The sequence below is a fragment of the Scyliorhinus torazame genome, chromosome 15 (assembly GCF_047496885.1).
Source record: "Scyliorhinus torazame isolate Kashiwa2021f chromosome 15, sScyTor2.1, whole genome shotgun sequence".
NCBI classification, from domain to species: domain Eukaryota; kingdom Metazoa; phylum Chordata; class Chondrichthyes; order Carcharhiniformes; family Scyliorhinidae; genus Scyliorhinus; species Scyliorhinus torazame.
Genome location: NC_092721.1, coordinates 170,243,263 through 170,267,075, shown reverse-complemented (window position 1 = coordinate 170,267,075; position 23,813 = coordinate 170,243,263). Strand labels below are relative to the sequence as shown.

General features: G+C 48.2%; 1 protein-coding gene across 1 annotated transcript in view; it reads right to left on the bottom strand.

The window, feature by feature from the left end:
• Positions 1 to 23,813, bottom strand: part of LOC140391979 (copper-transporting ATPase 2-like) — a 193,685-nt gene that overhangs the window by 155,594 nt on the left and 14,278 nt on the right. Inside the window, exon 2 of the mRNA XM_072477093.1 lies at positions 3,900 to 5,136. Coding sequence (XP_072333194.1) covers positions 3,900 to 5,136 — 1,237 coding nt within the window. The remainder of the gene's footprint in view (positions 1 to 3,899; positions 5,137 to 23,813) is intronic.

Genomic DNA, 23,813 nt, shown 5'->3' with positions numbered 1-23,813 from the left:
GTCCTACCTCAGCTGATGAATCAGTACTCTACCATTAACACCAGTTGGAAGAAGCACTGAGGGTGGATAGGGCACAGAATATACTCAGGGTGGAGGACATCAATGTCCATTACTGAAGGACATGGCTGCTAGACTGGATCTGTGGGAGGTGGTAAGGAAGCCAACAAGAGAGAAAAAACCCTACCTGACCTCATTCCCACCAATCTATCTATTGCTTCTCCCCAGGGGGATATTAGTGAAGCTACAACACTGGACAATAATAATAATCGCTTATTGTCACAAGTAGGCTTCAATGAAGTTACTGTGAAAAGCCCCTTGCATGCTAAACAGTGGAAGCAGCATGCAATAGACAAAGCTGAGCAATCCCAGGACCAACAGATCAGATCTAAACTCTACAATCCGCACATCCATTCATGAATGGAAGTGGAGAATTAAACTAAAAGGAAGAGGTTCACAAATTTCCCGTCCTCAATGATGGGGGAGCCCAACACATCATGCAAAGACAAGGTTGAAGTATTGACAACCATCTTCAGGTGGATCTTGGCCTCCTCCTGTGGTCCCCATCATTATGGATGTCAGTCTTCAGCCAATTTTATTCACTCCACGTGATATCAAGAAACAGCTGAAGGCACTGGATATGGGCCCTGACAAGATTCCAGCAAAGATTCTGAAGACATCTGCTCCAGAACTAGCCGCGCTCCTAGCCAAGCTGTTCCAGTACAGCTGCAACATTGACATCTACTGGCAATGGGAAAAATTTCCTAGCTCTGTCCTGTCTGCAAAAAGCAGGACAAATCAACCTGGCCAATTATCTCCCCATCAGCCCATTCTCGATCATCAGCAAAGTAATGAATGGTGTTGTTGACAATGCTATCAATTGGCACCTACTCAACAATAACCTGGGGCGGGATTCTCCCCTACCGGCAGGGCGGGGGGGTCCCGGTGGGACGGAGTGGCAGGAACCACTCCGGCGTCGAGCCGCCCCAAAGGTGCGGAATCCTCCGCACCTTCAGGGGCTAGGTCCGACCCGGAGTGGTTGGCGCCCCGCCGGCCGGCGGGATAGGGGCTTGGTGCCACGCCAACCGGCGGCGAAGGGCCTCCGCCAGCCGGTGCGAGTCGGCGCATGCACGGGAGCACCAGCGCGTGCTGGTGTCATCCCCGCGCATGCGCAGAGGGATTCGCTTCCGCACCAGGAATGGCGGAAGACCACAGCCTCCGGTGCGGAACAATAGAGTGCCTCCACGGCACAGGCCGGCCCGTGGATTGGTAGGCCCCGACCATGGGCCAGGCCACCGTGGGGGCACCTCCCGGAGCCAGATCCCCCCCGCGATCCCCCAGGAACCCTGGAGCCCTCCCGCACCGTCAGGTCCCGCCGGTAAGGGACCTACTCTAATTTACGCCGGCGGGACCGGCTACAGACAGGCGGGGCTTTGGCCCATCGCGGGCCGGAGAATTTGGGCGGCCCCTGTGCCCATTGAGTCGCGTCGGACCCCGCCATTCTCCGAGGCGGGCGGCGCGACTTACGCCGGGCCGGTTTTTGGGGGGTGGTAGAATTGGGAGGACGGCGGGGGCAGGATTTACGCCGACCCCCGGCGATTCTCCAACCCGGCGGGGGCTCAGAGAATCCCACACCATCTCACTGATGCTCTGTTTGGGTCCCACCAAGGCCACTAACCTCTTGACCACATTGCAGCATTGCTCCAAACCTGGAAAAAAGCTGAATTCCAGAATGGAGGTGAGGCAGCATTTCACCAAGTGTGGTACCAAAGACCCCTAGCAAGACTGGAGTCAGTGGGAATCAGTTGGGGAAATTCTTCACTTGTTGGAGCCATACCTAGCACAAAGGAAGATAGCTGTGATAGTTGGAGGTCAAACATCTCAGCATCCCAGGGCATCACTGTAGAGGTTCCTCGGGGCAGTGTCCTAGGCCCAACCATCTTCAGCTTTTTCATCAATTACCTTCCTCCATCATAAGGTCAGAAGTGGGGATGTTCACTGATGATTGCACAATGGTCAGCACTATTTACGACTCCACAGATGATAAAGCAGTCCATGTCCATATGCATGGATAATATTCAGGCTTGGGCTGACAAGTGACAGATAACATTTGTATCACACAAGTGCCAGGGTATGACCATCTCCCACAAGAGAGCATTTAACCATCTCCCTTTGACGTTCAATGGCATTACCAACACTGGATTCCCAATTATCAACACCTTGGGAGTTATCATTGACCAGAAACTGAACTGGAGAAGCCTTATAAATAATGTGACTACAAGAGCAGGTCAGAGGCTGGGAATTCTGCAGCGAGTAATTCCTCTCCTGACTCCCCAAACCTGCCCACCATCTACAAGATATACTCTCCACTTGCCTGAATGAGTGCAGCTCCAACAACACTCAAGAAGCTTGACACCATCGAAGAAAAAGCAGCCTGTTTGATTGGCATCCAATCCACCACCTTAATTCCTGGAACTCCCTTCCTAACAGCACTGAGTGTTCCTACAACACATGGACTGCAGCAATTCAAGAAGGCAACTTACCACCACCTTCTCAAAAACAATTAGGGATGGTTAATAAATGCTGGCCAAGACAGCGAAACCCATATCCCATTGAAGAATATTTTTTTAAAAACAAAGCTGTAGAATGCAGAAAGATATCAACGGACTTGCCAAGTCCTGAGAAGTTTCAACTGGTACTCAATCCAGAGAATTGTGGAATGTGGTATTTGGGGAAGACAATACAAAAAAATGCAGCATAAATGATAGATACTTAGAAACATATAAGAACAGAGGAACCTCTGGGTGCATGACCACAGATCCCAAAAGGTAGAAAGACAAGTGGATAATGCCAAGAAAACATATGGGATGCTTTCCTTTAGTCAATGCGCAGAATACAAGAGCATGGAGGTTATGCTAGAATTGTATAAACACAAGATTTTTTTTTTTTTTCGTTCATGGGATGTGGGCGTCATTAGCTGGGTCAGCATTTATTGCCCATCCCTGAGCGCACTTAAGAGTCAACCACATTGCTGTGGATCTGAAGTCACATGTAGGCCAGACCAGATAAGGATGACAAATTTACATCCCTAAAGGGCATTAGTGAACCAGATGGGTTTTTACAACAATTAAAACAGTTTCATGGTCACCTTTTAGACTTTTAATTCCAGATTTTTGTTAAATTCAAATTTCACCTTCTGTCATGGTGGGATTCAAACCCGGGTCTCCAGAGCATGACTCTGGGTCTCTGGATTGCTATTCCAGCGATAATATCACTACGCTACTGCCTGCCGTTAGTTAGACCGCAGTTAGAGCACCGTATACAGTTGAGGTCACCGCACCACAGGAAGGATGTGATCAAAGGATGTGATCACACGAGGGAGGGAACAAAAGAGATTTGCAAGGATGTTGCTGGGGAGAAGTTTAGCTATGAAGTAAGATTCCATAGGTGGGAGTTGTTTTATTTGTAGCAGAGGTGGCTGAGAGAAGATTTTATTGAGATATGCAATATTGAAGAGTAGAATGGATATGAAGGACCTATTTCTGTTCGCAGCAAAGTCACTAGCGAGGGGGTACAGATCTAACTAACTGGTAGAAGAACTAGAGGGGAGTTGGGTAATCTCTTCACCCGGAATATGGTGGGGGTCTGCTTCACTGACAGAAAGTGTGGCAGAGGTGGAAACACTCATTGCATTGAGAATGTAACACGTTGATATGCACTTGAAATGCTGTAATCTACAGGGCTATGGACTAAGATTTCAAAAGTTGCACTAGACTAGATTGCTCTCTTTCAGATTGCACAAAGGGCCATATGACCTCTTCTTTCTGTAAACCTTTATTTCTATTACCCAACATGAATATTGTTCCAAATGTTGAGGAGGAAAACCAGGAGTGTTGTCCTACCAGATAATGAGGCAACAAATCCCATCTCATCTATGGTAGCTCTCAGTTCCTCCGGGTTTGTCTGTTCTGGGTCAAAATGGATCAGCCCTTTCTCTTTGGCCAGTGATACTTTGATCAATTTTACACCTTTCATTTGGGAGATCATGTTCTCTACAGATTGTACACAAGAATGGCATGTCATTCCTCCAATACTAATCACTGCGATGCTGGTTGTGGTTTGAGAGTGTACTTCAGTATCACAGTTGGATTGATGTAATAAGGGTGTAACTGGAATTAATAGCGAAGTCTCATTTTTCATTTCCATGTCAGTTGGAAGATAAACTTTAAAGTTTCCTGGTGGTAGAGCTTCAATTGCTAATTTTAATGATGCTGGATTGGTCAAGATTGAATCATACTCCACGATAACTTTTTTGCTGTCCAAATACGCCATGATGCTCTGTACTCCTGGGAGCTCTTTGACATTTCTTTCGATATTAACAACACAAGACTTGCAATGCATTCCCTCCACGTGGAGAACTACTGTCACAATGTTGTGGGTAGCACTTGTCATTTTGTCGTTGGACGTCAAAGTTTTATTTCTTATTCTATCCTGAGAGTCAATAGGTTTGATCACACCCAGTTTCAGTGAAGCTGGTCTACTCTTGATCGTGGCTTGAAAACCCAAGTTATTAACTTGATTTCTGAGCTCTTCTGGTTGAATCACACGAGGCTGGTATACAATAATTGCTTCCTGTTTGTTAAGGTTGACCTTAACTCGGTTTACACCTTGCAATTTGCCAATTTTGCCTTCAATTTTGTTAACACAGAAGTGGCATGTCATGCCTTCCACTTCCAACTTCACCGTAACTTCAACTGGTGTGGGAATTTTCCTCTCAAGCAAAGATCCATTTTCATTAGTGAGAGATGCTTCAAAGCCCATGTCATCAATCGCCTCACATATCTGCCGGGTGCCGATTATTGTAGGTATGTACTTTACCAATGCATTACTATATTTGAGAGATACGTTAATGCTAACAATACCCTTCTCTTTGGAAATCTGGCCCTCTATTGACTGCACACATGATTGGCAAGTCATACCCACAATATTGATATGTACAGTACTGATACAAACTGGTGGAGGGAATAGTTCACTCAGGCTGGTTTCAAATCCAACATTATTAATGCCAAACCGCAAGGATTCAGGACTTTCTTCTGTAGGACTGTAGACGAGCATACCATTGTGTTTTTCCAAAGGCACCTGAAAACAATAAAATTATTCTAGGTTATTTTAAAAATCTTTAAGAGCTTGAATGAATTTTTTTTTAAACTTAATAACAATAATCTTTATTAGTGTCACAAGTAGGCTTACATTAACACTGCAGTGAAGTTACTGTGAAAATCTCCTAGTCACCACACTACGGTGCCTGTTCGGGTACACTGAGGGAGTTTTCGGAATGTCCAATTCACCTAATCTACATGTCTTTCGGGACTTGTGGGAGGAAACCGGAGCACCCGGAGGAAACCCACGCAGACACGGGGAGAACATGCAGACTCTGCACAGATATTGACCCAAGCCGGGAATCCAACCCAGGACCCTGGCGCTGTGTAGAAACATTGATAACCACTGTGCTACCCAAACTTGGAGACGTGAATGCTGAACTATCTGGCTTCGGAGGAAGAGACTCTGGGAGATTTTCACACCTGACGCTCTTTAGCAAATCCCAACATTGACTCCTACCAAAGCCGGGATAAACAACATTATCATTGATGAGCAGGAGTCAAAACATGTGGGGGTTCGGACCATGATTAGACGTACATGAAAATGGTTCCTGTCAATGCAAGAAAAAAGGGTGTGGTGGTAAGGAGCAGGTTGGAGGTGGTAAAGCAGGGAATTCTGAGATTGGAGGGGAGCAAGGCAACGCCTCTGTTCCTCCTTGTCCACCTTTTAAAAAAAATTAATTGCCTGAACATTTTGTAGCCAGGATCCCGAATGCCACTAGCTTTCACTGTCATATTCGGTGCCACGCCCTAATTGGGACTTTGCTACTGAAAGCAGACCATGCACCTTTGGAGTAGGCAACGTTCCTGGGCTTGATATCAATCTAGTTAGGATAGGAGGGATGCAGGATCAAAAAGTACAATCTGCTAGCACATCATTTTCTCTGGGGCTGGTTGGGTGCGGAGGAGAGGGAAATGTTAAAATACTCCCATTAAAATTGTGTTATATACATTTTAGATAAATAATTCATATAAAACAGACTTAAAAATTATTCTGTCATGAGAACTTTACAAGTACCATAATTCTAGAAATTTTCTCACATGTGCGAGGTGACTTTTTTACACTTAAATGACAATAAAGGTTTTTATAGCAGAATTACAGGTGAAAGCCCGTCCATTGATGGCTGCTTAACAGACATATATCGGGACAAATCTCACAGCGCATTTGTGTTTGAACTGAGTGGATTAGTTCTTCCTTTAAGCAAATTGCCTTGCAGCCTTAAATGCTGCAATATTACAATAAATTTAGGGAAGGAAATTATTTGTGCGAGTGCACTTGTACCACGATAGAATTAAAAAAAAACTAATCTTAAAATAAATCTTGGAACAAGATTGCTTCACACTGGTCACGGAGGTCAAATTACGAAAATGGCCTGTAAAGTGGTTAACCGTAAATTCAGAGTTTTAATGTAGCGCATTAGAGTACTAATTGCACAGTTAATATCATAAAACATAGACACGAAACAAGAAATACTTAGTCTCCAAGGTAGTATAGTTCTGTTGATCTGCAAGTTCACACACATCAATTAATTCAGTAATTATCTACTTTCATGACCTCTAATGACTTCCATAATCAAACAATTTTCCTGCTCCTTTTTAAAAGTATTGAGTGGACTGAGTATTTTTGAAAGAAGTCTACTGATCTAATATTCGTGTGTGCATGTGGAAAATAACTTATTCTGCTTCTGTGGTTTGATAGCTATAGTTGATTGATCGTTGACAACATGCATGCACCAAGGAGAATTTGATTTCCTTTGTGCTAACAAAGATAGAAAGAGCTTGCATTTATATAGCATCTTTCATAACAGCAGGGCATCTCAAAGTATGCCACAGCTAACAGATTGCTTTCCTTGAAGTGTGGTCACTTGCTTTGCAGGTAAATGTGACAGCTCATTTGTGCTTAGCATGTCATTCGAACAGTAAACTGATGTTGAGTGAGAAATAAATGTTGGTCAGGATCCTGAAGGAACATGCCTTCATTGAATAGTGCCAAGAAATACTTTATGATATAGGGCGGGATTCTCCGTCCAAGGACACTGGAATGCATTCTCCGATAGGATGAAGAATCGGGCATTGGGACAAAATTGGATCAGCACTAGGCCCCAACCCAACAGCGAGGTCCATGATGCGCGCCGGCGGGGGGATGTAAAAAAATGCAAATGGGTCTTTGCACCTATTTAGCGGGCCCGGCGCTCTATGCCCCGGCCTCCCGTGTTTCTCCGGTCCCTGCGGCCTGAAATCATGTGGGCACAGATCATTTGTAGTTTTTACCAGTGTGGCCCGGTCAGGGGCCAAGGGGGCAACGGTTGCCCCTTGGCCCACCGCGTGGGCCACCATCCAGGGCCAGGCCCCCCTCCTCAACGTTGCTCTGCCTGCCCATGCCTCCACACCAGACCCCCTCATAAAATCCCCCATAGGACCCCTGTAATAAAGGAACACCCTCCACACACTGCCCCATCCACACACAGACCCCACCCTACACAGACTAGAGAGAAGTCCAGACAAAAGGAGAGGGAAGTGTTATAGCTGTAATACTTAGCTTGCTGCTCCACCTGTCCAGTCCTCCAAGGAGAGCAGCTGTGACCTGCCTTTGGTTCCCACAGATCCATTAGCTGCAAGCCATTCATAGCTTTCCAGTAGTGGGCTGTGATTGACAGCTTCTACAAACTAACTGCAGCTTTGATCCATTCATATCCCTTCACAGTTCAGCAGTCAGTGTTCTTCAAACTTTTTTTCCGGGGACCCATTTTTACCAACCGGCCAACCTTCGGGACCCAACCCAGCCAACCTTCGGGACCCAACCCAACCGACCTTCGCGACCCATACCGGCTGACCTTGGCGACCCATACCGGCTGACCTTCGTGACCCATGCCGGCTGACCTTCGCGACCCACGCCGGCCGACCTGAGCCACCCACCATTTTCTCTTACCTTGTTTGCTGCTGATAAAAATGTAAGAAATGGTTTGGGGTCCCCTTGGCCCCCGTACACGCTCCTCCAATGGAACCTGTTGGATGATGGTGAAACCTTCCGGTGTCGGAAAGTATGGAGTCTCCATCTGTCCAAAGTTCTGAATTTTTTTCCGTAAAATTGTATTAAATAACCTCCCCCGAACTTGTAAAATAAAATAAAAAATAAAATGAATGAAATAAATGAAAACGAAATTAAATGAATAAAATAAATGAATAAACCCCCCCCCGAACTTGTAAAAAAAAATGAATAAAATAAATGAAAAAAATAAAAATTAAATGAATAAAATAAATGAATAAAATGAATTTAAAAAACCCAAACTTGTAAAACAAAAAGCTGCAACCATTTAAATAAAATAGCGGCCGCACCGCGCATGCGCGCCTGATCATCGGCGTGCATGCGCATAGATTTGCGCATGCGCGCCGATATGCGCAATGCGGGCAAATCTTTTTCACATGTTCACGGCCATTTTAAAGGCGTTATTAAAAGCCGGCTGCTGCGCGGGGATTTGAGCGACCGGGAGCGCCGCAAAGGACGGCTCCGCGACCCTCCCGCCACCCACCCGCGGATCGCGCCCCCGAGTTTGAAGAACACTGGCCTCAGTGAAACCTCAATGTTTGTAAACATTGGCCACATCAAAAAGATGTAACTGCATTCCAAGCACTAAGTGTATTCCAATCACTCAAGCATGTGATTTCACTGCACTTACCTCTCTTTACCTGCCCTATTACAGGGGTCGCAGTGGGGGGGGGGGGGGGTCCCCCTATTACAGGGGTGCCTGTGGAGTGTCCCCCTATTATAGAGGTTCCTGTGGGGGATCCCACTTTTGCAAGGGTCCTTGGGGAGGTGGATGTGGGGGCCTACTGTGTCGTGGGTAGGGGGTTCGGGGCCGGGTTGCGGTGGGGGTATTCGGACTGCTTTGTGGTGGGTGTGGGGGGGGGGGGGGGGGGGTTGGTGTGGCTGGCTGCGCAACCTCACTATCAGGCTGACTGCTCAAGAAGGCCATGCAAGAAGATTGTAAAACTGGTGCGATTCAGCTCCGGTGGGAGAACATACTCCCAAACGGAGAATCCAGCCCATACCACCTCTGACAATGCAACACTCCCTCCACCGCACTGAAGTGTCAGCCTTGATTGTGCATCAAACCCAGGAGTGGGATTTGAACCCATGACCTGCTGATTCAATGCCACCAAATTGGCACTCACAGCTAATACTAGCGGCACATAAATAGATACATTCTGGTTTATCTAATTATCTGTACATGCAATCCAATATAATAATTCCTTCGTGTTGAGAGCTTAGTTACTGCTGGGTTGTGATTCATAAAAAATGTATATGAAGACTTAAAGAAAAACAACACAAAATGGTGTGCATTCAACCGGAAGTACAGACAATTTTCAAAAAAAATTCTGTTTTCCTGCGGTCACATCTCATCATCCAATTCACACTGGAACTCAAAACTATCTAAATTAATGTCACAACCCCTTGTGAGAACTGATCCATGTAAAACTTATGAAAAATGCCTTCTCAGCTCACTGCCACTGCACCCTGTTATAAAATCAGCTCAATTTCTCCCATTGTCTCTACAAAATGCACATTTGGTAAATTGTGACTATCATTGATACAATGTCTGTCACCGCAAAGGGTACTTTAGTGATTATGTGAATGGTCTAGTGACGTAACAGTTAGTAAACAGGAGTTCAGACCTCACCATTGCAGTTTGAGAATTTGAATTCAGTTCAACAAAATATAGAAATTTTAAAAAACAATTTTAATATTAATAATCTTTATTGTCGCAAGTAGGCTTACATTAACACTGCAATGAAGTTACTGTGAAAAGCCTCTAGTCGCCACATTCCGGCGCCTGTTCGGCTAGACTGAGGGAGATTCCGAATGTCCAAATGACCTAACAGCACGTCTTTTGGGCCTTGTGGGAGGAAACCAGAGCACCCGGAGGAAACCCACGCAGACACGGGGAGAACGTGCAGACTCCGCACAGAGTGATCCAAGCCGGGAATGGAACCTGGGACGCAACAGTGCTAACCACTGTGTTACCGTGCGGCTATCAGCAAAATTGAAATGAAGCTGTCAGATTGATAGAAAAAGTTTAGTAATGTCCTTGAGGGAGAGAAACCTTCTGCCCTTACCTTGTCTGACCTAGATACGGCTCCAGTCTCTCATTAATATGGTTGACTCCTAACTGCCCTCTCAAGTGGCTTAACAAACCTGTCAAACTACTGTATGGCAGTGGTTCCAGGAGATGGCCCATGCACCTCAGCAGGGAAATTCATGTTGGGCAATAAATGTCGAATGCTTATATGAGTGAATGAAAGAAAACAGACTCACAGCTATTTATTTTTTAAACTATATTCATGAAAACAACTAGTTCTCAAAAGGTTAAACAGTGATTGATGAGAAAATCAGAATTGCAATTCCTTATATTTTGTTATGCATATAATTAGGAATAATTAGAATGCACTGATTCTCAATTAATGGTAGATCCCCTGGGGCTTGTACCTTTGATTTACATCCAAACGCTGAACTATAATTTATCTCGTGATTTGTCATTCAGATCTATTAAATGCTTCTACAATTACTCTGACAATATGCATTCACCTATACTCTTTAATAAAAGGCTGTAATTTGTATTTTGTTCAAGCTTCATGTACAATGACATTACCCAAGTCAGGACAGCTGGTTTATGGTGATCTTAATGAATTATATGCCAATTTTATTACATGACATTACCAGATTGTTAGTGTATTTTAGGAATTGTTTTTTGTGATTCTGTTCATTTGTAATAAGGACCATTGAAAAAGTTGTTTTGTTTTTATTATGAGATTACAAGATTTTCAACAGTATTTTCAGAATCAGTTTCCACACTTCCACTTTTTTTGTGAACAATCATTGGCATTGCTGGTGAAAAATAAACCAAAGTTCTCCTTTTAAAATACACTAGAGTATGCCTCGGTTCCTGGTGGTTGTAAACTTAATATTGTTAAAGGCTCATATCAATGTTCTCTGCTGAGGTTAGAGTTAATTCACATGATTGGTCTGCCTGATTCCAGCTACACAAAGGGGAAGCATGTTCATTCCGCACAGCATGTAAGAACAAAATGCTTTGATGGCCTGATAGTGAGTTAGCATACATTTCTAGATTAAATTTCAGGACTGAAAGGATAGTTTTGTACATACAATTGTCTAGATCTTGATTTTGTGCAATAGTATAACATGTCATAACGAGTCTCTCCTGTTTCTCACTTCCATTTGCTTCTGCAGCCAAGTAGCAGATGCAGGTTGGGGGCTAAATTTGTGGGGAGGCAGGAGGAATCAGAAATTGCAGTGACTGGGCTGAAATTTGTAGGGGTTGGAGATTGCAGGGCAGGGTGCTAATGTAAGCTTGCTGGCTCTGGAGGAAACACTTTTGCTTCGCTTGGCTCACAAGCAGTGTTGCAAATGCACCTATCTTATGGATCCAACCCTTTTTTGCCTCCTTTTACCTGACAGGATTCCCGAGTCCCCAAGAAACCTGGCGACATTGGTTAAAAATAAGAGCCTTTTAAAATGGGGACACTCTGCCTCTGTAAAAGATTACAGTGATCAACCCATCTCCCTAGAGCAGAATGGTCGCTCAACCCATCTCCATTAAAATGGGGCATGTGTGGGATGAAGCCAATTTGGAGTCCGGTTTGAAATGAAAAACATTTTTACTGGACTACATCCCCCCATTCTTGAAGGATAAAATTACGCTCAGCACCTCCTTACAGGAAATCTGGATGAACAGCACCATTGAAAACCACCAAATCCCTTCCTTTTGGATCTGGTGCTTGACAACTCCAACAAGTTAATATGACTCATGATTTGAGCATCAAACTAACACCAACTCAATTCTATGCAACTATTCTATGTGATAGTAACACGGTAAACTCTAATCCCTTGTCCGTTTTGACCTGCCTGACGCCTTTGACACAGTTGATCATCTTCCAATGCGTCTCAGCTGTTGTCTGGCTGGGTGGGATTCCATTCGCCTGGATCCATTCTTATCTATTTAACTGAAGCCAGAGTATCACTCTCAATGGCATGTTACTTATGATAATTGCCCCCACCCCCAAGCCAAGCAGTTTCTTCCGGTCTTGCTGTGTTGAGTGTGAATAGGCCTCCCCTGAGTCTGTGGATTGGACATCCTTCTATAGATTATCATAGAATTTACAGTGCAGGAGGAGGCCATTCAGCCCATCGAGTCTGCACCGTCTCTTGGAAAGAGCACCCTACCCAAGGTCAACACCGCCACCCCATCCCCACAACCCAGTAACCCCACCCAACACCAAGGGCAATTTTGGACACTAAGGGCAATTTATCATGGCCAATCCACCTAACCTGCACATCTTTGGACTGTGGGAGGAAACCGGAGCACCCGGAGGAAACCCACGCACACACGGGGAGGATGTGCAGACTCCGCACAGACAGTGACCCAAGCCGGAATCGAACCTGGGACCCTGGAGCTGTGAAGCAATTGTGCTATCCACAAGGCTACCGTGCTGCCCACTATGATGTGGTGCATGGTTTACTGTCTCCCACAGAAACATGTGGGCTGACACGGTAGCACAAGTGGATAGCACTGGCTTCATAGCGCCAGGGTCCCAGGTTCGATTCCCCGCTGGGTCACTGTCTGTGTGGAGTCTGCACGTTCTCCCCGTGTCTGCGTGGGTTTCCTCCGGGTGCTCCGGTTTCCTCCCACAGTCCAAAGACATGCAGGTTAGGTGGATTGGCCATGATAAATTGCCCTTAGTGTCCAAAAAGGTTAGGAGGGGTTATTGGGTTACGGGGATAGGGTGGAAGTGAGGGCTTAAGTGGGTCGGTGCAGACTCGATGGGCCGAATGGCCTCCTTCTGCACTGTATGTTCTATGTTCTATGATGCTAATGCCCCATCTCTGGAGGCTAGCCGAGCAGAGGCTGTGGCTGGTCTTGAACCTATGAAAAGTGTACCACTCTTCCCCTGGAAGGTTAAACCAGGCAGTTTCTGGGTTCGGTTTAAGACCAGGTATTTGTTTGTCATGTCCAATGATTCCCATTCAATTTTCCAGGTGAAATTTACGTTGATGTCCTGTTTGGGAGGGTTTTTCCAGATCGGTCTTCTTGATAGGAGTAGTACATCGAATGGGCTGAATAGGTCATTCTGGAGTGGCAGGTGGGGGGGCAGTGCATTTTCATTATTTTATGGGTTACTGCAAGTTGGCGGATCTGTGGAGGAGTGATATTTACCAGAACAGGGAACCAAGGGAGTGGTGTTGAGCGCACTGTTCCAGTAATAATACACCTGGTAGCATTCAGTTGGGTGTAAGCTCTGTGTGTGTGTCATGATCTTGACCAAACAGGGGTGCAGTATTCTGCTACTGAGTATGAGAGTGTGAGTGTTCTGGACTTGACAGTTGCATTTAGGTGTATCCAGAAGGTCAGTGTCCTTCCGAAGATCACTCCAAGGTATGTTACAATTGATGTGGAGATGCCGGCGTTGGACTGGGGTGAGCACAGTACGAAGTCTTACAACACCAGGTTAAAGTCCAACAGGTTTGTTTCGATGTCACTAGCTTTCGGAGCGCTGCTCCTTCCACCTTATCCCCATAACCCAGTAACTCCACCTCTTCACTCACCTGAGGAAAGAGCAGCGCTCCGAAAGCTAGTGACATCGAAACAAACCTGTTGGACTTTAACCTGGTGTTGTAAGACTTCGTACTGTTACAATTGGGCAGTGCTTTAACTTGTAGCCATTCATTTGGATGTTAAGCTCTTTATTGGTTTTTGCAGTGTAAAAATGGAATAAGCTGGATACTGTTTTTGCAGGGCTTGGCTTAGAATCATCAAAGCTAATCATTGAATTTACAGTGCAGAAGGAGGTAATTCGGCTCATCGAGTCTGCACTGGCTCTTGGAAAGGGCATCCCACTTAAGTCCACACTTCCACCCTATCCCCATAACCCAGTAACTCCACCTAACCTTTTTGAACAATAAGAGCAATTTATCATGGCCAATCCACCTAACCTGCACATCTTTGGACTGTGGGAGGAAACCGGAGCACCCGGAGGAAACTCACGCAGACACGGGGAGAACATGTCGACTCCGCACAGACAGTGACCCAAGCCGGGAATCGAACCTGGGACCCTGTGAAGCAACTGTGCTACCGTGCAGGCTTGAGTCACCATGGGCGTCATTCTCCGCCGGCGGGAGTCTCCGTTCTGCCGGCACCGGGGGGGTTTCCCGACGGCGTGGGGCTGCCCCACAATGTGAAACCCCATTGACCGGCCGGTGTTACGGAGACTCCCGCCGGCCGGTCGACGCAGAAATGTGGCGGGGCGGGTAGGAGAATTTTGCCCCATGTGTTATATTGTTCACGTTTTGATAAGTCCTCGTTTAGAGTCCTGTCCAAGGTGTCGAAGTTGCAGGCTTGAGTTGCGAGGCAGATGTTGTCGGCATATGTGAATTTTTGAGAGGTAGCTTTTGGAAGAACATTTGCGTACAAGTTGAACATGGTTGGAGCCAATACTGAACTTTGGGGGAGTCCATTAGTTTGTCTTTTCCATGCACTATTTGCCTGACTCTGAAACTTGGATTTTTTAAAATGTCATTTTTATGGGATGAGTCTAGGCCAACTTTTGTTTCCCATCCTTAATTTCCCTTGAGAAGGTGGTGGTGAGCTGCCTTCTTGAATCGCTGCAATCCATGTGGTGTCGGGGGTTGTCATCATCCTCCATCCCATGGACCATACCCGCTGTTCCTGCCAACCCTGGGCAGGTAAGTATCACAGAGGGGGTTGCAGGCAGGAGGAGGGTCTGGGGGGGGGTAGAGGTGGGATAGGATGTCCGTGCCCCTGGTGTGGTGAACCACTGTAATAGGAGATGTAAGGTAGGACCTGCACTACAGGTTCGCCGGTAGCTCCTGCCGGCTGGCTCCGCCCAGGGAGAACTGTATAAATATGCATGACCTCCAGTGCCCTGACATTTCGCCAGCTGCAGCAGGAGGCCACAAATCTGACTATAATAAAGCCACAGTTGTACCCAACTTTAGTCTTTGTGCAATTGATCATGCATTAATTTATTACAGTCAGATATTCCGCAGAATGGATATCCGAATTATGCCCGATCGCCTGCAGCTGGATCCGCACTCGCCCGACACCAGGAAAGACTTTGCTCACTGGCTAGCATGTCATCAACGCGGCGGACCCTGCGCCAACGAAGGCTCAGAACATAAATGTCCTGTACATCCAGACTGAGCTCCAGCGTGTTCCCATTGATCCAAGACGCCACGGATTACACAAAAGCAATGGAACTCCTGAAGGAACACTACGCGCAGAAGGCAAACACGCCCGCTCGCAACTACCTGGTGAGTCCATCGAAGACTTCTATTGGGCCCTAATTCCATTCGTCCGGGACTGTGACTGTCAGGCCGTCACGGCCGCCGAACGCGCAAATCTCCTCATGCGCGATGCCTTCGTGACGGGGATTGCGTCGGACCGCATCCGAGAACGATTACTGGAAGGGGCCACGCTCGAACTGGCGGAGACAAAAACCTTGGCGCTCTCCATGACGGTCGCATCCCGTAACGTACAATCGGACCCCTGCCGCAGCGCTGCCCACCCTTCTACTCCTTCCTATCCCTCCTGGACCCCGCCGACGACCTCCTCAGCCGGGGCCCTGCCTTCCCAATATGCCTGCGCCGCACGCCGATCCGCGTACCTCGGGGGTCCCCACTGATACTTCTACTGTCAGCAGAAGCACCCCCGCCAACACTGCCCGGCCCGCACTGCAGTTTGTAAAGCCTGCAGTAAAAAGGGCCACTTCGCGGCTGTGTGCCAGGCCCGCACAGTCGCTGCGATCGCGCCCGCTATCGCCCCCTCCCCCATGCCAGACGCACAATGGGAGCCGCCATCTTGTCCCCCTTCGGCCACGTGCGCCCCATGGGCACCGCCATCTTGTCCTGACCCCGCAATGTGCGCACCATGGGCGCCGCCATCTTTCCCCGACCCCGCAATGTGCGCACCATGGGCGCCGCCATCTTGTACCCTACAGGGTATCCAGACATCCCGACATCGGAACCGCACACGCTCGCCACCCGAAGCATCCGATGGCTACCCGCAGCTCACTTCGATGACGCTGGACCAATCTCGCCCGCACAACCTTGCCACCACGTCGATGACGGTTAAAATCAACGGCCACGTGACCTCGTGCCTGCCGGACTCCGGGAGCACCGAAAGCTTTGTTCACCCAGATACGGTAAGGCGCTGCTCCCTCGCGGTCCACCCTGCCAATCAAAGGATCTCCCTAGCCTCCGGATCCCACTCTGTCCCGATCCAAGGCTTTTGTACGGTCACCCTCACGGTCCAGGGCGTAGAATGTAGTAACTTCCGCCTCTATGGCCTTCCTAATCTCTGCGCTGCACTCCTGTTGGGCCTGGACTTCCAGTGCAACCTCCAGAGCCTCACCCTCAAATTCGGCGGGCCCTTACCCCCCTTATCGTTTGCGGCCTCGCGACCCTCAAGGTCGATCCCTCCTCCCTTTTTGCCAATCTAACTGCGGATTGCAAGCCCGTTGCCACTAGGAGCAGACGGTACAGCACCCAGGACAAGACCTTCTTCAGGTCCGAAGTCCAGCGGCTGCTTAAGGAGGGTATTATCGAGGCCAGCAACAGCCCCTGGAGAGCCCAAGTGGTAGTGGTTAAAACTGGGGAGAAACACAGGATGGTGGTGGACTACAGCCAGACCATCAATCGATACACGCAGCTCGACGCGTACCCCCTCCCACACATATCTGATATGGTGAATCAGATTGCGCAGTACCGGGTCTACTCAACAATTGACCTGAAATCAGCCTACCACCAGCTCCCCATCCGGAAGTCGGACCGGCCATACACTGCCTTCGAGGTGGACGGTCGCCTCTACCTCTGCCTTAGGGTCCCTTTCAGTGTCACAAATGGGGTCTCGGTCTTCCAAAGAGAGATGGACCGAATGGCCAACCAGTACGGTTTGCGGGCCACCTTTCCGTACTTAGATAATGTCACCATCTGCGGCCATAACCAGCGGGACCACATTGCCAACCTCGAGAAATTCCTCCGCACTGCCACTATTCTCAACCTAGCCATTCTCGGCTATATAGTCCAAAACTGACTTCTCGGGCCCGACCCCGACCACATGCGCCCACTCATGGAACTTCCCCTCCCCCAAGGCTCTCAAACGCTGCCTGGGATTCTTTTCCTACTACGCTCAGTGGGTCCCAAACTATGCGGACAAGGCCCGCCCACTCATCCAGTCCACCAAATTCCCCCTCGCGGCCAAGGCACAACACGCTTTCGCCCGCATCAGAGCAGACATCGCCAAGGCCGGGATGCGCGCAGTGGACGAGTCACTGCCTTTCCAAGTAGAAAGCGACGCTTCGCCCTTGCCGCCACTCTAAACCAGGCAGGCAGACCCGTGGCATTCTTTTCCCGCACCCTTTATGTCTCTGAAATTCGACACTCATCCGTCGAAAAGGAGGCCCAAGCTATAGTTGAAGCTGTGCGGCATTGGAGGCATTACCTGGCCGGTAAGAGATTCACTCTCCTCACAGACCAACGGTCGGTAGCCTTCATGTTCAATAACACACAGCGGGGCAAGATCAAAAATGATAAAGTCTTGCGGTGGAGAATCGAGCTCTCCACCTATAATTACGAGATCTTGTATCGCCCCGATAATCTCGACGAGCCCCCAGACGCCCTCTCCCGAGGTACATGGGCCAGCGCACAAGTGGACCAACTCCGGGCCCTACACGACAGCCTTTGTCACCCGGGGGTCACTCGATTGTACCATCTGGTCAAAGCTCGCAATCTGCCCTACTCCGTCAAGGAAGTAAGGACAGTCACCAGGGACTGCCAGGTCTGTGCGGAGTGCGAGCCGCACTTCTACCGGCCAGATCGTGCGCGCCTGGTGAAGGCTTCCCGCCCCTTTGAACGCCTCAGCGTGGATTTCAAAGGGCCCCACCCCTCCACCGACCGTAACACGTACATTCTCAGTGTGGCCCATGAGTACTCCAGATTCCCCTTCGCCATCCCATGGCCCGATATGACGTCTGCCACCGTCATCAAGGCCCTCAGCACCATCTTCGCTCTGTTTGGTTTCCCCGCCAACATCCACAGTGACAGGGGATCCTCATTCATGAGCGATGAGCTGCATCAGTTCCTGCTCAGCAGGGATATAGCCTCCAGCAGGATGACCAGCTACAACCCCCGGGGAAACGGGCAAGTAGAACGGGAGAATGGGGCGGTTTGGAAAGCCGTCCAGCTGGCCCTACGGTCCAGGAACCTCCCAGCCTCTCGCTGGCAGGAGGTCCTCTCTGACGCTCTACACTCCATCCGGTCACTATTGTGCACCGCCATTAATAACACACCCCATGAACGTGTTTTTACCTTCCCCAGGAAGTCCACATCCGGGGTGTCGCTCCCGACTTGGCTCGCTGCTCTAGGACCGGTCCTTCTCCATAGACACGTCCGACTCCACAAGACGGACCCCTTGGTGGACAGGGTTCACCTGCTCCACGCCAACCCTCAATATGCCTACGTTAAGTTCCCCGACGGCCGCCAAGATACTGTCTCACTCAGGGACCTGGCACCGTCAGGTTCCACCCGATCACACCCCCCTCCCCACCAATGCCCCCCCCACCTCCCACCGCGCCGCCAATGTTGACCCCACCAGACCACCCCCCCTCCCCTTTTCCGCACAAGAGGACGAAGAGGACTTCGGCACGCTCCGGGAGTTCCCCGATGACTGGCCAGCATCAGCACCGCCACCACCGCCATCAGTGCCACCTCCACCACCGCCAGCACCGACTTTGCTGCCACCATTATGCTGCTCCCAACGAAACACCAAAGCACCGGACCAGCTGAACCTTTGACGGCCTCCGGACCGTCAACATGGACTTTTCTTTCCCTACCACTGTACATAATTGCACTAATTGTATATAGTTTCACATCACCCCCGCCGGACTCATTTTAAACAGGGGGTGAATGTGGTGAACCACTGTAATAGGAGATGTAAGGTAGGACCTGCACTACAGGTTCGCCGGTAGCTCCTGATGGCTGGCTCCGCCCACGACGAACTGTATAAATATGCATGACCTCCAGTGCCGTGCCATTTCGCCAGCTGCAGCAGGAGGCCACGCATGTGACTGTAATAAAGCCACAGTTGTACCCAACTTTAGTCTTTGTGCAATTGATCGTGCATCACCTGGCCAGTCCCCTCCCCCCCCCCCCCCCAACTCGGTGAACCTGGAGGTGGTCAGAGCGTCCCGTGCATGTTGGCCCTAGTGCATACATTGTGTGATCTCCTGTGCCTGCCCAGGAACTATGTCCTGCCCTTCTTCACCTTCCCCCGCATCCTCCTAGCTGGACAAAGAATAGCGTTCATCCTTCTCCAGCATGTCACCCCTCTGCTGCGCGATGTTGTGGAGGATGCAGCAGCCACCATTATATGGGCAACCCTCCCAGCGCCCAGAGTAGGGCTGCAGCGACTGAGAGAAAGGCCACCATTGCTAGTTGTATTCCAATATCCATTGTCTGCAGGGGGTGAAAGGCCGACATGTTCACATGGTGCGTACCCCCCGTGCCCAACCAGGTCCAATGGCTACATGGTGGCCCCGTTGACACTGTGGGCTCTGTCCCCGCGTGTCCCCTCCGCCAACCCCGCACCCCTGAAATGGCATAGTTTACTGATTTTTGGGGACTCAAATGATTAATACATCGGGAAACAACAGTACATTTCAAAATGATACAGCCAACTTAGAGCTCCCGCACCTCAATATTCCCCACGACAATGCTACAAAACAAGATAGGAACTCCACTGGTACAAAGAACACAACAGCAAAACCAAACCACAGGCATGATGGCATGCACTGCTGTCTCACAGCGCCAGAGACCCGGGTTCGATTCTGACCCCGGGTCACTGTCTGTGTGGAGTTCACACATTCTCCCCGTGTCTGCGTGGGTTTCCTCCGGGTGCTCCAGTTTCCCCCCACAGTCCAAAGATGTGCAGGTTAGGTTAGATTGGCAATGCTAAATTGTTCCTTAGGGTGGGGTTGCAGGAATAGGGTGGGGAATCGGGCCTAGGTAGGGTGGTCTTTCGAAGGGTTGGTGCAAACTTGATGGGCTGAATGGGTTCTGTAGGGATTCTATGATCAGAGTTCTTGTGAAGTTTCCCTGAGCAGCTAGTTGGCTTCAAACATAGACTGCCACAGCTGCCACTTTCCTGAGGTTTTATGGGAGACAATAAAACTTATTATTTCCATGGACTGAGGAGGCAAAGATGAAACCGAAACATGGAGCAATGCTTAATACTTTAATTATATGTCATTCAATATAAGTTGCTGCTTTCACAAGATCTTAAAGTTAATTGCACACTGAAAAGGGTGCAGTACTCAAATTTACATTTAATAGTATTCTATTGTTAAATGTCAAAAGAAATAGGATGGAGGCTATTAGATGATAATGAAGAGCTCTGTGAATGTACAAACCATTCTCATAAACGGGGTTAAACTATTCTTAAATAGCTCCATTCCTCAGTTCCATTATTGAGGAGGCGCTGAACCAAGTCATTCTCACTGCAAACCAGTTTGTCAGCACCTGGTCACTTCACTATCATCTTTCAAAAGATTATTTCTTGCCACGAATGCCTTCTCAATGGCATTTCAGCACTAACTCACTTGTGACTATTGACTAAAACTTTTCAGAACCAAATATAGACTGAAGCTCAGTTTATAATAATAATATTTATTGTCACAAGTAGGCTGACATTAACATTGCAATGAAGTTACTGTCAAAAGCCCCTAGTTGCCACATTCCGGCACCTGTTCGGGTACACAGAGGGAGAATTTAGAATGTCCAGATTACCTAACAGCACATCTTTCGGGACTTATGGGGGGAAACCGGAGCACCCGGAGGAAACCCATGCAAAAACGGGAAGGACGTGCAGACTCTGCACAGACAGGGACTCAAGCCGGGAATCGAACCTGGTACCCTGGCGCTGTGAAGCAATAGTGCTAACCACTGTGCTACCGTGCTGCCCTGTTTTGAAACCGGTGCAGTTATGAAAACACGAGACTCTGATCCTCTGAATGTGTGCAAATAAAATTACTTACTCAGGGTGGAGTTTCTCTCTCAGATTACTGTAGCAGAAAGGGGCAAATTGTTACATGAAAATCTAACAGTACATGAATAGTTCTTGATGGAACTATTCTTAAATGAGACAGGTGCAGGATCTTCGCAGCATTTCCTGTTTCTAGCATCATCATTACCAATCCTAACATCTTCCAGTATGGGGCACTTTGACAAAGTTTGGCAGCATGTGCATTTACTGTTAAGTCTGTTAGAGAGATACCAGACTGTTTGCCACTGAGCCAATGTCAGACCCATCTTCACAACTTTGCAACTGCACAATTGTACCTGTTTGGAATTTTGCACATGTGCTCAAATTGCTGCATGTGTGTAATCACACAAGTTTAAAAATGCTTGTGATAAATATACAGTACTCAGAAACACAACACTGAAACAGGTCATTCAGCCCAACCAGCTTGTGTAAGAATTCATCCTCCATGCAAGCAAACGATCCTGACCACATTTAACCACACTGTTCCCATGTTCCTTGGTGCAATTTGCATTCAACCACCCATCCGATATAATCTTTAAAGTTTACATTATTCCATTGGATTTCCGCCATTTACCATTACATCCTCAAAACCTACTGAACTCTGTCATACATGATCATACTTTTCAAATCCATGCTGATTATTTCTAACTATTTTCTAAATGCAAGGTAGTGTTATCCCTGCCCCGGATCAATGAATTATCATCTGTAAAAGCCCAGATTTCCGCCATCGCCTTTCTTTACAAATGCCGCTCCTGTTCGCTCTCAATAAAGGTCCTGAAATTCTGGAGCCTTGGCAATTTCCTTCCTCCTCCTCCTTGGGGTCCTATGTTGAGTCCCATCAAACTCTGGGGCATGCTGTGAAATGCTGATTGCTGGCATATTTGGCGAGAGTTGGACGACAAATGCGAGTACCCTAATTATTTAGAAATAGGTCCAAGTGCACCCACTCATTCAATAAATAAATGTATTGAGTGAAAACTGGGCCACATGTCCAGTTTTATGTTTTCAGTTTTGAACTCAAATTGTGTTTGTGGATTTCAGCAAATCAGCAAAAATATTGCTACAATGTGCTATAGCAGGGCTTCCCAAAATGGGCTCTGTGGACCCCAGGGGGCCGTGAAGGGTCTCCAGAGACTCCACAAAACTTGCAGCCGCCACATGACTGGTAAATGCCAGTTCGAACATGCAAAATTGTAAAGTAATTAGAGAAATCAAATGAACCAATCTGAGCAAGACTTCTTGAAGTCTTGCTCTGATTGGCCTGTTTAACTTATTCCATCTTGCTGTTGCAGGGCAAAAAGCCCACAGCCAACAGCGAGGCCCAAGTGAGGCAGAAGCCGGCAGGAGTCGAATTGGCCAGAAGCTGGGTGGCAGCGGCGAGAAGAGGCTGTGCAGAGTCTACTGACAGCAGGGCCTCGGGAAAAGAGCGGTGCAGTTCTGGCCTCGGGAAAGGAGCTGGTGGGGTTTTCAGGCCTCGAGAAAGGAGCGGGTGATTTGGGGGAAAAAACAAGGTTTTTTGGCCCTAGTGAAAGGAGCGAGCGCTTTTGGGCCTTGGGAACGGAGGGGGGGGTTTGGGGCCTTACGAACGCAGTGGGGGTTTCTGGCATCGGGAAAAGAGCAGGGGTGGGGTGCTGGCCAGGTCTTGCAAAGTGGTGAGCGTGTGTGTGAGGATGTGAGTGTGAGAATGTGTGTGAGAATGTGAGGGTGAGTATGTTTGTGTGCATGAGGGGGATTGCGTTTGTGAGGGTGAGTGTGTTTGTGCGTGTGAGTGTTTTGTGTGTGTAAGGGTGAGGGTTTGTGTGTGAGGTGAGTGCATTTGTGTGGGTGAGGTTCAATATCTGTATGAATGTGAGAGAGGGATGTGAATGTGAGATGTGTGTGAATGTGAGAGAGGGAGATGTGAGCATGTGTCTGAATGTGAGCGAGACATGCACATGTGTGTGAATGTGAAAGAGACGCATGTGTGATTGTGAGAGAGAGATAGGTGCACGTGTGTGAATGTGGGAGAGACAGGAGTGTGAATGTGAGAGACATGAGTGTGTGTGTAATTGTGAGAGAGACATGAGTGTGTGTAACAGAGAGACATGCGCATGAGTGAATGCGAGAGGGTCGTACGCGTGTGTGAATATGTGTGCCTGTGTGAATGTGAGAGAGACATGCACGTGTGTGTGAATATGTGAGAGAGAATTGAGTATGTGTGAATGTTAGAGAGAGAGACATGAGTGTGTGTGAATGTGAGAGACGTGTGTGTGTGAATGTGAGAGAGACATGAGCGTGTGTGAGTATGTGTGAACTTGCGTCGGTGTGGTAAGGCTTAAACAACATAACAGGCTACAAAGCAAAGCTGAGTAGAATCTTCGACAGCAGCGCATCCCTCCCCAATGAACTCAATACATTCTATACTTGTTTCAAGCAGGAAACCATCAAACCATTTTAAACTGCCCCAGAAGCCTTGGACACACCTATACCTACTGTCACAGCTTCCGAAGTCTGATCGGCCTTGCTGAAAGCGAACCCTTGGAAAGCA